Raw genomic sequence first — 13,724 nt, 5'->3', positions numbered from 1 at the left:
GAAACAAAAGAAAGGGAAAATAGATGAGAAATGTTTCTCATATGAGTAAATGCATTACAGGCTTTCATTTTACTCGGCTTTGCTTCTGTTCCCAGGTGATGTTGAGTTGGAGTGGGAAGAGACAACAATGTAAAGGTTGACATTGATTCTTATGAACTTTGTCTGTGCTGACTTCACTGACAGCTGAGAGACACAGAACAAAGGGATGAACCCTGAATGTAGACTACTGGGACACTGTGGCCAAACACAGAGGACACAAATCCTGTAACTGACGGTTTGCACACATATAGACTGTGTGTGAGTGTGTGTGTTGTATACTCATTTCATACCTTCACCAAAACTTCCTCTTTACAATACAATTGCAATACAATACAAAATGAAATAGGATGATCACATTATTAGTACAGTACTGTGCACAAATTAGAGACCACATATCCTTCCAGTATAATTACAAGCAATTCATTGTTCAGTGACAAGAAAAGAAGCTCAGTCTTGGAAGTTCAGTCTTGGTTGCATTTTCTGTTTCTCACCATCCAAGTAATCCCAAACACATTCAGTGATGTTGAGGTCTGGACTCTGGGGTGAACCGCCAATTGTTCTGAGAACACCAGCAGCTTCTTCATTTGATTTGCTATTTTTTTATTTTTGTCTGTTTCCCTTTATCAGTAAAAGCTTCTTGACAGCTACACATTCTGTCAGACTCATAGTGTCTTCTCACAGTGGAAGATGTCCACCTGTGGACTGTTTTAGATCTGAAGAGTGGAGCTTGATGTTCTTCTGTCTCTCAAAGTTGAAAGATTTAAGTGCTGTTTATTTGATGGTGACAGTTTTAGTGGTCTACCAGGTCTTGCACTTAGTAGCACCATTTTCTCTGTATATTCTAATAATTTTTTGAACTTCAGTTTTGGAATATCCTGTTTTTCACTTATTTTCCTTTGACTTTCCCCTTCCTTATGTAGGTGAGTTGTCTTATATCTAATCTCCTCAGAAGTATCTCCTGAAAAATGAGTATTTTGTACCTTTCACTGTAAATTAAATGAATGAAGGGTGTTTTCTGACTTTTGCCCAGTACTGTATTTCAATCAAGATTTTTTCCTATTAAGAATGCTGTTCCCTGGGAATGTTTGGTGAATTACAGTCATTCAACAGGTTTCTCAACAGGTTTCCCTCAAACCTATAGTTCTACAGCCATGGTATATCAATAGAAAGTTTATCATTTGATCACAACATGCAATTATATTTCCATATTTCTCCTGTTCTGTATCTGTTATACTAAGTATATCCCTTCTGAGTCATGTAAAAGATTGTACCTATTTCACAACAATTGCACTGATATACATTATCCTTTGTCTCATAAAATGGAGTTAAGAAATAGGAGGACCATGGCTGAAGCTTCTCAGTCCAACTCCATCTAACTTCATATAAATTTCCATCTCTGCCTTACGTTTACCTCTGTTCAACAAGGTCGGGGGGGGCGGGGGGGTCAAGCCTTGTAGTTTAAAGCAGAGAACGCCTGGAACTCCAGCCCAAGTTCTCAGAGATCTCTCCCCTCCTACAGTCATACAGTTTCATCTCATTCCACGACCATGTGTTGAAGCCATAGTCAGAAATAGCAAAAAACACTTTATAGCATGACATCATAGCCATGATACTCGCTCACAGCCTGTCTGGGAGCACTGCTCTTCGCTACCTTCCCTCCTCATAGCCTTCCTATAAAACAGCATGTTGCAGTGTATTACATCATTCATTTATTTATTCATTCATTGAGTACATCATACACATCAGCTAAGGAAGGACCTAGCACTTGTCACCTCACTATTTTTACTTCTTTATGCATTTATTAAGTTTTTGTCATAAATTATTAAGCCAAATAAGTGTTTGTCAGGAGCTGGTAATGTACTTTTTTCTGAGTGTATATTTTCAGATAAAGCAGTATTTGTGTTTTGAAATAAAATTGTTTTTTTCTTCTGAAAGTTTCAGTCTTTTCATACAATACTAAAAATACAAACGTGTAGTCACACAGCTGCTTTTTTCCTTATTATTCTGTTTTTATGGCATTAAGACCTTAGAATGTCATGAAAACAGTGTATATATATATATATATATATATATATATATATATATATATATATATATATATATATATATATTTATTTAAATGACATTAAATGTAGGCTTCATGTTGCCAGTATTTCTGGTCTATATATTAGCTAACTTGCTAAAGCAGGTTGCTGTTACTCTGAGTTAATGTGTTATTAAGCTGTAGCCAATTTAGGTAGAATCTGTCAAATCCCATGCAACACAAGGTTTGTGTACACCTGCTACCTTTGATCCAGCTGAGCAGTGTTGCATCAATGAAGAACCATCTGCAACAGAAAAGCTAAAACACACCAGATGTGTGGGCTTTCACAATCACAGAGATTTAATGCCATATGTTTGTTTATGTACTATTTATAATTGAATTAATTCAGTAGTGCCAATCACAATATTTGCATAGGTGCTGCTGCAATTGCAGCTGTACAACTCCCAACTTTAGATTTATTCATTTAACTTTATATGACTTAACTTTTAATAAAAACCTTTCATTTAGCCCAGTTGTTTGTGCATGTTCAAAGCATGTGACTGAAGAATATGTGCTTGTAATGCACCTGAAATAAACGTTCACTTTACTAAGGGCTTGTCCCCAGAGGCGGCCTAAGCCCTGTGGTCCTCCTCAAAGTCTGTATGTGGAGGGCAAGACACCTAGAAAGCTAGGTTAAAAAGTGTGTATTTGGGACAGATTTGTGCATCGCATAGGCTGTACATGGAATGTATCAAGAGCAATTAAGTTATTGGTCATACTTCATTGTAGCTCATTTGTTACAATAGCTTAACACTGATTACAAGCATGATGCTGCTCAATAATATGTGAAATTAATAAGCATGGGTTGTAGCTCACACCTGAATACCTTCGTCTTCAGTATATTGGTCACACTGTAAACAAACTCCTCCACTCTGACTGGCTCTCTCTTGTATCTCAAACAATTTTGGATAAGAGGCTGCTGCTGAGTCCCTTTTTTGATGCAGTCTTCAGCAATAAGGCAAATAGAGGGTGTTTTTTAGTGCCCCTGTTTGGCCTCTCAAAATGTTTGTTACGAAATAATGACTTATTTTCTGGATATTTTCACTCAGTATCTTAAAACAAAGAGTAATAACTCATTAGTCAATCTTAAGAAAAATGAGTCATTATTTTAACAAGTCTAACTAAGCATTTAAACTGCGTTGGTCCTATAATCCAAAATTGTGCCTGTTGTCATTTGCATGACTTTGGCCACCCCCACCCGTGCAAGCTTGCTTGTCTCTGTTGTCTCTGCACATGAACATTTACACAAATACACAAAACTGTAACGGTGCTCATTTTCTCCTGGTTTAAGAGGAAAATGACACACAAAGTCACTAGTTGCTCAAACCGTAAATCAAACTGGACATATTATAGCGTCCTGCTACTGGCTCACTTCTGTAGAGGACCATGCAAAAAGGCTCATGGGACACACCCACTCCCCATAATAAGGGACATTTATGCTGTTATTGTCATTGTTTCTTAGTGTAAAGATATGTAGTTTGCTCTTTGTGTTTTATTGTGTCTGGGGGCGTTTTGTGGAAGCCTGTGGCTAATGGTGACTTCCCTCCTCCCTCCCTTAGTGCAACGTTAAATGCCTTTCTGCTGGTGTTTCAAGAGCACTACTCACAGCAGAATTATGGCCTCTCTCGTGTCTCCTACTGAGGCCACAATATAATGAGCCACACTTCCAATAAGTCAACAAACTCTTTGCACAATCCTCCCTTTAAATGTGTATATGTGAGGGAGAGAAATTGATCGTTTTTCCTTTTGTGAACCCATAAACTGCGCTTTTAGGCTTGTGTTGTGCACCAGTTTTGCACAGAACAGGATGGCAGAATGTGTTTCATTTCCTCTTGAAACTGGCATAAATGTCTTAGTACATCAAGCACTCGCTGTTTTCTCGTTTGTGCTTTGAGTCTCAAAGCAAAGCCAAAAAGCAGATCCTTTCTGTGAGTCTTCTGCTATTTTGCAGCTCTCATGCAGCTTCGTCAGATATAAGTGAGGATGACAGAGATGAAGCCAGAGAGCTCAGCCTTTGTTGCTGCTGCAGTATAGAACTGCATGTGAGCCTTTTAGATATTACACTGCCTCAGTTTGCCAAGTGTACCATGCAGATTCCTTAATCCCACAGAGAGTTTCCAGCATCTTGCAGGTTATTACTCAGGGCCAGCTCTGTCAGGGCTGATGCTAGAGCTGCACAGCTTCATTCTTTGAAGAAAATCACTTAGAGCCTGGCACAGGCGTGGCATTTCATGTGAGTAATCCAGTCAAGCCGGTGTAAAACTGCTCTTCACTTTGTGATAATCCCTTATTTAATTGCATTAGTGCCTGAAAAAGCACATAGGTTGACTATGTAACTATGATGTGCAACAGCTGTAGTGAGAGATGCGTGTAATGTATATATATATTTTTTTCCCTCCTGCTTTGAGATTGAGATGCATGTTGCTTTAGACTGTATGCTTATTATTAACTCACTTTATTCATTGTTTATTATCATTGGGCCTCATTGGACCAACCATTCTTAAGAAGAAATTTCTTCTTAATACCCATTTATGCATTTTTCATCAAGATTCTTACATCAGCAGTGTTTCTTATTAGGGATTTGTTCTTTGGTAGGAAAAGAATCTAAGCACACTCAAGAGCACGAAGGTGCATACAATTCTGTGGTTTAAGAACACATCATGAATCTGATCTAGTCTTTTTCTTAGGACCTTTCTCAAGAACAAATTTAAGAAAAAACTTAGGAAGATGTTGGTGAAAGAGGTGCAATGTAATTTATTAGTCTGCACATTTTCAAACACAAACTGGCTAGAAGTGCTGATAGGTATGCTGTTCCCACTCTCCATTTCAGTTTACCCACATGATACAATGTACAGCAATCCAGCAGGGGATTTTTTTCTTTCTATTCATTTGCCATTGTATCAATTTCACTGAACATTTAAAGAACCATTCAAGTTTGCACAACCTTAATATCATGAAAAAGACTCAGAAAGACAGAAATGCTCTTGCAGTTTATCGGGTTAATCATCATAGTTGTCTTCTAGTTTATAGAAGTTATGTTCTGAATAAGGATGGATCAAAACTCATATAGTCAAATTCACACCCATTCAGTCATAACATTCATTCTGATGCACACAAGCAGATACACACACCAAAGCATACAACCGGAAGAGTCTCAGCTTCTTCACTCTACTCTGTGAAGTCTCCAGAGTCAGAAAGCAGAGAGCCTAAACTGTGCATTTACCACAGACCCCAAGCTGAAGACATCAAGATTTCTGATATAAGAGTAATAATGGTTAAAATACATTGCATATTCTTTTTGTCTTTTGTGTTTTGTAACCTGCCTCGTTCAGGCTTAGAAAGGTTGAAGCTGTAAATAAGCAAAAAGTCAAAGCTCATGTCTGTATTGAAAAAAAAAAAGAATTCTTTTATTAGGCAGATGCAGTTTTCCAGTTGTTTTTCATTTTGGCACCCTCCCAGAAATAATGTTTTATCTATTACTTATTTATTTATTTTATAAAAAGTTACAAACTGCATTTTATAAAAAGTTATAAACTGCATTTTTCATCCATCTAGAGGGACAGAAACTATTTTGTCTCTAAATCCATCTGCATACAAACTATAGTTAAAGCACTGCCTGCATGGCTGTACACTTTCTTACCTTTTCTGTTTTAGTCGACTTAATCTCTAAAAGTTTTGGTCTTATTAACAGCTTTCTACTCTTACTTTACTCAGTTATGTAGCATCAAAAAGCTCTGCCTACATGCAGAATGTTGGCATGTTTCCTTACTTTTTTTTAAACAAAAAGAATTCGATGTAGTATGTGAACACTGTTAAAGTTTTAAAATGCACCATTTGCTCAAAAACAGCCTGTTCTGAATTCACTGTTTCTGTAATGTGACAAAAACCAACACATTTGCATGTATCAGCTTATTTAGCATACAGCAGTTTAGCCCAGTCCACTTCCAGACATTTAGCCACGCCAGTTCATACTGAAATTACAAGGTGTGTTTCTGCCTTGCTTTTTGAATGAGGCACAATACAGGGCAGCCAATCAGAACAAGAGATATTTTCATATCATTGCCGTGCAAAAATATGTATAATCATTTTTTCCCATTTTTATTTTTTCTACATTATTTGAGCACAGCCGCTGCTCTTTACATTAATTTCAATTAAATTGGGAATGGACTAATAGACATGGTCCAAAACTACTCGAGATAAAATCTCTTTAAATTAACTGACATTAAAAGTGCTTCTGCCTTCTCCTGTAAAAGTTACAATTTTGGAGATACTTTTTTTTTTTTTTTACAGCGAAATACCAGTCTTAAAAGCACTTAAAAGGTTGAAAAATGTTCATGTGAAAATGAGCTAAGATTGTTTTTCATAAACCCACACATATAAAATGTAAGACAAATGAAGCATATGGACCCTTCCATTCTGCCAAATCTACAACACACGCTTTCATTTTTTCCACTTTTAATGGATACTGAGCTCTAAATTCAGTGGCATTGCATTTACAGTTTGTGCATGAATTGTTTTTTTATCAAGTGTCCATACAATATAAAATTTCATGACAGTGCTCAATACAAATATATCTTTTTTTTTTCAAAAACAAATAACAGATGACAGCATTGATTTGATCGACTGAAGGCCATATTCTGACTCAACATGCAGTTTAATATCTGAAAGTTTCATGTTCAGAAAGGTTGCCACAGAAACATGGGCACAAATAAAGGAGGGAAAGTTTGTGTGCCTTCAGTCAGGATATGGTCCAGGAGTGTTGGAATGATCCTGGGATTCTCATGGTACTTAGCTAGCATCTGTGTAAGATTCACCCGGGACACCTGAGGGCCTGAAAATCTACAGCTCTGAGTTGTTAGAAGACAAAATAATGTTGCTATGCTGATTCTCTAAAAGCAACAATGTAGCCCCAGACTCCTGTTGTTTTGAACCAAGAAGGGCAAAAAGTCCAAACAGAAGATAGCAGGTCCATATAAATCAGATAAATTTATAACCCCATCAATAAACTCAGCTGTGCAAAAAACATCACAGTAAAGCTATTCATCCATCCCCCTCATCCATAAGAATAAATAGAATGTTTATCAAGGTTTTCTTTTTTTGCTCTATGTAATTTCTGTGTCTATGCACAGGATGACATCATTGCTAATCTCCCTTGTACAAATAAACAAAATATTTTGATAGCAATTTATAATTAAATATATAATATATAATGAGTCCTGATAAATTATCCCTGACCCCCACCAAACAAAATAAAAACAATTATTATTGTAATGCTTCTAAAATATACTCTGTACTCTCGGTTGAATCATGTGCTTATTATAGATATATGCATATTCATATGCAACTCTTATATGACATGCAATACAGAAAAACATGAATGTCAAGAGGCAAACACAAACATGATCCACAAGAAAAATTCCAAACACAAAGATATTTGCAGTGTGAAAGTAAAAACATTTTCGTTCAAAATTAAAAATCATAAACAGTTCAAACTGGAAAGGTTTCAAAACACACATGTTGATCTCAGATAATCTTTCAGAGGCCTGGTTTCCACTGAGTGGGTCTATTCCAGTCCCGATCACAGTAAACGCTACATAGACGCCGTACAGAAACTGACACTAGAGAGGAGCTCTCTCCAGTGCCTGGCAGAGTTTATGGAACATAAGGTGATTACTGATATTTTACAGAGGTGTCGGAACATTACAGGAGCTTGCAATGACAGCTGCAGTGTAGTCAAGAAGTCTTTTCATGCTAGAATGTGGGGGGTGGGGATGGGTGAGGGAAGCCTCCAACCGTCACTATGGCCCATGAATTATACAACCCTTTAAGCCTGTACATAACTCTGTATAAATGCGCTGTAGGATAGCACTGAAAACTACCAGCACGTTCTGTCATTTAAACTTTTATCAAAGACTAGATTAAAGAGTTTGGCTTATTAGACCAAAGTTCTGAACCCTGCGACTACACTAACATTGCTTGTGGTTGTCACACTGTACACTGAAGGTTATAAAGTCCAACTGCAGCACTGCAACAAAAATTGCTGTAGAAACTCATAAAGAGATAAAAGTTCAGGGAAAAAGAACATCTGATAAAACTAACTACTCTGTATCTAAAATACACATTTTTTCAGACCATGAGGCCCTGATAAACAATTCTGTGACTAGCTTATTTATATAGAAGTGAGCCTCTCAGCGAGTGTTTAAGGAGTATAAAAGGTGTGTCTGTGTCAGGGGAATGAATATATACTGGACTTCATCGCATTTGTGAATTGAAAAGGTGGGAAAATTATGAGTCAGTTAACTTGGGAGTATTAATTCAGCTGTGTGGACAATACTGTACAAAAGTCAGAGACCACCCTTCATTTATTTAATGTTCAGTCAAAATGGCCATTATGTGCAAGTTGGTCATTTTTCAGAAGATATTTCTGAAGAGATTAGATATGAGATAATCCACTTGCATAAACAGGAGAATAGGTGAAAAAACAGAAGTTTCCAAAACTGGAGTTCAAGAAATTATTAAAAGCAATAAAGAAAATGGGACTCCTAACAACCAAGACCACCACAACAGTCACCATCAGATAAACAGCATTTAAAGCTTTTAGAGAGAAAAGAAACTGAACCTTGGAGGTCTGGAAAAATATCCCTGCAGATTTCTTCAAAAAACTGAAAAAAGCTTCCCAAAAGAATGGAAGCCATAATAAAGGCAAAAGGTGGACACACTAACTGAAAAAGTTGATATATTTAGTTGTTGAGGCTTCTGTGTCATTTTCTGCTTTTTTCCTGATGCTGAAAAACAAAGAACTGAAAATTAAATAAATAAATAAAGAAGGGTCATTTCTGACTTTTGCCCAGCCCTGCACTGTATGTGTGTGTGTGTGCGCACTCAGACCAGACTGCGTGTCCCACTGGAGTACCTGCGCTGGCTGAGCACATGCTGTGGAGGGGGTGGAGTCGGAGGGCAGAACTGGTGTTTGTGGTGATATGGAGGCGGGGGAGGGGGAAGAGGAGGCTGCTGGGCCCCACCTTCCCGTGACCTGGTCGGCGTGGAGACGGCTGATTGTATTAAACGATGGGTGGGGTTTTGACTGAGGAAGGCCTCCACGCGCCCACGGCCCGCCGAGTCCACCGCGATCACCTTGACGATCTGCTGGCACTGGATGAGCGTGCTGGGGGAGATGGTGAGGGTGGGGCCAGGGGCGGGACTAGGCAGGATGGCCAGCTGGGGCTGAGCGCTGGGCGGAGCCAACAGGGAGCTGAGTTGGTACGTTTGGAGCCTGTTGTGAATTGACACCTAGTTTAGAAAACAGCCAGAAGCAGGAAGCGTTATCAGCCTGGCCTGCAGCACTCTCACGGCCCTCCGGTGCGGACGAGACAAAGAAAAGGCCATGCCACAGAGCATGCAGGAGCACAGACTCACACTGCACACGCACTCTCACATACAGTCCCTTATTTACCAACAGCTGTTTTACCCCTATTGAGTTACTGAGTTAACTGCTAATGCTTTTCCTGTTATGAATTTAGTAGCTGTTGTAATGTAATTTTGTGTAATTATGAATTTAAACCAATAACAGCATCTGTATGTAAGAGTAAGCATCCAGGCACCAGCAGTTAGCGAAAGCCATAGCAGGAAGGCCCTATACTTCAAATCTTGCAAGAGCTTGGTTAGTGGTGTAAGGAGTGGTTCCTTCTGCCTAGTGTCATGGGGCCAGACGTGATGCCGTAAAGAGAATACATGTATTGGGACAGCTTGTTAAACTTTTGTTGCTGGATTATGGGAAAATCCCAATGAGAGTATACCCCTTTTAAAACTTAACCTAAATTCATCTAATTCCTCTAAATGACCTAAATTCCATTCTCATTTAAAGGTGTGTGAGTCAAAATTAAAGACAGATGGTAAATAGATGGTTAATCTAGCGGTTAAATAGGTCAACTACAAGACAAAACAATGTTTTTTACTCTTTGGATCAACCTCCCATTCCCGCCCAGTCGTGCCCATCGGAGTTCATTTAGAGTTTGCCAGCGCTAACAAGCATTGTCATGACTTCACTTTCTAGAGATGAAGTTGGCTGTTTATTAAGTGTACTGCCTAACTTCTTTATTTAGATACAGATGATAAAAGCATGGCATTATGCTAACGTTGCTTAGGAGACCGAAATATATATATATACACTATATAGCCTACATCTCAGTACAGCAAACAAAGTGCTGTCCTTTTCACAGCTAAAACAACAATTTCACAAGATGTTAATAATAGTGAATACCATGGCTATCAGCTAATTTATCTCAGAGTGGTTCGCTTGCTTGTTGTATAACAGTGGTGTCTGACCAGAATTAGCATCAAACTCCTGTGTCTCTTTTGTCCAGGGGGATAGCGAAGTAACACACATTTGGTTCATTCTGATTTGCTGCACAAGAACAGTCAAGAGTGTCATAGCTGTCCTGCTTTTCTTTGTAATAAGCTTCCATTTGTTTCAGTGCACTGTCACTTACAGACAAATATAGCCTCTACAGCAGCATTTGAGGTGGAACAGAAAGTTGGAATAAGAAGCCAACTTCAGCATTAAGTAGTTAGCTTAGCTTTTTTACCTGCATGAGTTTCATACAGCTGACTAGTACATAAATCTCTATGAAGGTGGTTCATCTTTGACATTACCTCAGCGTTACTTTACCAGACTGTTTCAGTAAAAAGTTATCTGCTTGATTTGTTATGTAAAGTCATCCATTTAAACAGCACGTTTCTTGTCGTAATTTTTTTTTGGCAGCACAGTGTGTTTTTCCCCACAGCACTAGAACCTGCTGGCGCAGCTCGCTAACTGGATTCTGCCATGTTTTCCTAGCCGAGCAGATGGAGATGGGGGCAGAGTAATGTGGTGCTGGGGAGGGTGTTATAAAATGACTAACACAAAGTCAGTGTAAAAACAGAAAAGCCTTCCGCTCTGCTCTTTATCATGTTCCACATATTTTGCAGGTCATTTATATGAGTAACAAAACAAATAAATCAACTAATGCACCTTTAATGTCTGGAATGCAATCAATATCACAAGCAAAACAAGCTAGCGAAATATTATCATTGGGTAACAGAACGGTTTATTGCTTTATTTTTACCACGTGTAATGTGTTCTATGCCCGCACAACACTGATCTACACGTTTAATAGGAGTGCTCTGGGGAAACTTTTCAGCTATGCTAACTTACTTTACATCCATGAGCTAATAATCGGTTTGTCAGACAGAGTTGACATGCACACCATCACCCCTTACTTTGAGCTCTGCCTTCAAGAGGTGCCGGATTGGTTTACTCCCACCCACACTTAGACCAAAGTTTGTCATGATTGTCCTCAGACATTTTCATTACAACATCATGTCTGGCCCCGCAAGAGTACCCGCTGCCCTGCACATTTTTTTTTTATTTGCTAAATAGCTGATTAGTTCAGGAATGGTAGAACAGGGAAAAAGCTACAACATGCAGGACAGGGCTACTTCAGGACCTGAGTTCAGAACTACTAGTTTAAGGGAACAGCAGGTGTTGGAGTTAGCTATTGGGTTTTTTAAGTGTCTATATTACTTTTTCTTGGGGGAGGTGGGGGGTGTTTGGCTGGGAAAAGGACACCGAGGGCCTGGTGTCTCTATACTGATAAGGTACAGACAGACAGATCATGTTTGGAGGTCAAGAGGTCAAAGAAGATTGAGGTAAAGGGGCAGTGGGGTATCTCTAACTCCACAAGAGGGAAACAATAGGACCTAAATAAGCTTTAAAATTCATAAGATTTCATGCTAATAGCACTTTTTCAACAAACACAGACAAACAAAGACAAACAACTCTCATACACTATGGTTTTATAACTGCATACGCTACCAACTCTTGATACAAACCTCAACTGCGTTGCTTCCTGTCTTCTCAAAAAAGTCATGGTCCCCTGAAAATTGCATTGTACCATTACACATAATCAGAAGAGCGGGTGTTCATCAGTACAGTTTGAATAGTCTGATTACCGCACTTAGTATGTATGCGTGTTTGTACCTGCAGGAGAGATTGGTCTGTGGATCTCCAGCTGTGTACCATTGTTCTTAGCAGACTGATTTCTTGCTGCCTGCTGCCTCTCTAATTCCCCTGTGAGATACCAAACACATGTCAGTCAAGGCAGCGATATTCCTGAAAGCACTTCCAAACAATCCCGCTAACAGCCACTTAATGAGACTCACATTCGATGCGTATGTGCTCCATCTCTGCTACCTCGGCGATGCTCTCTCTCAGGTCCTCTACAAACTTCAGCAGCTCTTCAGAGCTCTGAGAACAAAAGCTCACCACCTGCTTCTTCTCAGATGAGAATGGAGACAAGATCGTAATGCCATGAGGGTAATCTGAGAGAAAGGAAAGACGCACAGATACAGACAGGTATTGTAATTGACAAACAAAAAGCAAGGTGAGGTAAAATACTGAATATAGATGCAATTAAGTCATCAACTTCATCTTTTTTCATTGTCAACAATACATTTTCCCCATATACAGAGCATCACAGCATAATATAACTAATATATATACAGGGTTGGGTAGTAACAGAATACATGTAACAGCATTACGTAATCAGGATACAAAAAAGGTAACTGTATTCCATTACAGTTACAGCAAAAAAGACAGTAATCAGATCACAGGTACATAATAGATTGATTACCAGCAGGATTACATTTAAACACAAAGTCATTGGCTTTCGCAGAAATATGTCATTTTGATGATAATTGTCATATGAGTCATGTAGATTTAAAGAGTTTTTAATTTGGGAAGGGGGGTAAGTAGGCAGTAAAATCTTATCCTCATTTGTTGCTCTGTAAAATTTTACAGTTTGACTGGATATAAATCAAGCTCTTGTTAACCTTAACCAAACAGGTTTTAACTAACAGTTTTAGAATGATGGGTGCAAAACGTGATTATGTAACTTTAGTTTTGTTTCCGCATGTCCAGCTCCACTTGCTATATAAGTGACCATTGTAGTTTTACAATTACAGACTGTGGTCCATCTGTTTCTCTGCATACTTTGTTACCCCCTTTCACCCTGTTCTTCAGTGGTCAGGACTCCCACAGGACCACCACAGAGCAGATATTATTTGGGTGGTGGATCATTCTCAGCACTGCAGTGACACTGACATGGTGGTGGTGGGTTAGGGTGTGTTGGGCTGGTTGGGTAAATCAGACACAGAGTGCTGCTGGAGTTTTTAAACACTCAGTGAGAATAGTCCACCAACCAAAAATATCCAGCCAACAGCTTCCTGTGGGCAGCATCCTGTAACCACTGACGAAGGGCTAGAGGATGACCAAAACAAACTGTGCAGCAACAGATGAGCTATCATCTCTAACTTTACATCTACAAGGTGTACCTATTAGGAGTGTCTAATAGTGTGGACAATGAGTGGACACAGTGTTTAAAAACTCCAGTAACACCGCTGTGTCTGAATGTAGAACTACAAAGTGCATCTATATGGTAATCTATCTATCTGTCTGTCTGTCTGTAGTCGTGTATATCACATAGGAAATACGAGAGAACTTTAACCTTAAATTGAAGTAAATTCAGTCTAAGAAAACATAAACCCTTATCTTTTTTTACAAAAC

At 38.8% G+C, this 13,724-nt stretch overlaps 2 protein-coding genes across 2 annotated transcripts in view; one reads left to right on the top strand and one right to left on the bottom strand.

Annotated features, from left to right (window-relative positions):
- Positions 1-597, top strand: part of ptprq (protein tyrosine phosphatase receptor type Q) — a 64,144-nt gene extending 63,547 nt beyond the window's left edge. The window contains exon 59 of the mRNA XM_036585404.1: positions 96-597. Coding sequence (XP_036441297.1) covers positions 96-133 — 38 coding nt within the window. The 3' untranslated portion in view covers positions 134-597. The remainder of the gene's footprint in view (positions 1-95) is intronic.
- An 8,375-nt stretch (positions 598-8,972) lies between these two features.
- The window catches only part of iqsec3b (IQ motif and Sec7 domain ArfGEF 3b), a 37,500-nt gene continuing 32,748 nt past the window's right edge, over positions 8,973-13,724 (bottom strand). Inside the window, 4 exon segments of the mRNA XM_036585583.1 lie at positions 8,973-9,412; positions 11,993-12,036; positions 12,141-12,230; positions 12,323-12,481. Of these exon segments, the coding sequence (XP_036441476.1) occupies positions 9,005-9,412; positions 11,993-12,036; positions 12,141-12,230; positions 12,323-12,481 (701 nt within the window). The 3' untranslated portion in view covers positions 8,973-9,004.

Source organism: Colossoma macropomum, unplaced genomic scaffold, assembly GCF_904425465.1.
Source record: "Colossoma macropomum unplaced genomic scaffold, Colossoma_macropomum, whole genome shotgun sequence".
In the NCBI taxonomy this organism is placed as follows: Eukaryota; Metazoa; Chordata; class Actinopteri; order Characiformes; family Serrasalmidae; genus Colossoma; species Colossoma macropomum.
The sequence above is the reverse complement of the archived record's forward strand: the minus strand, read 5'-3'. Positions and strand labels throughout refer to the sequence as shown.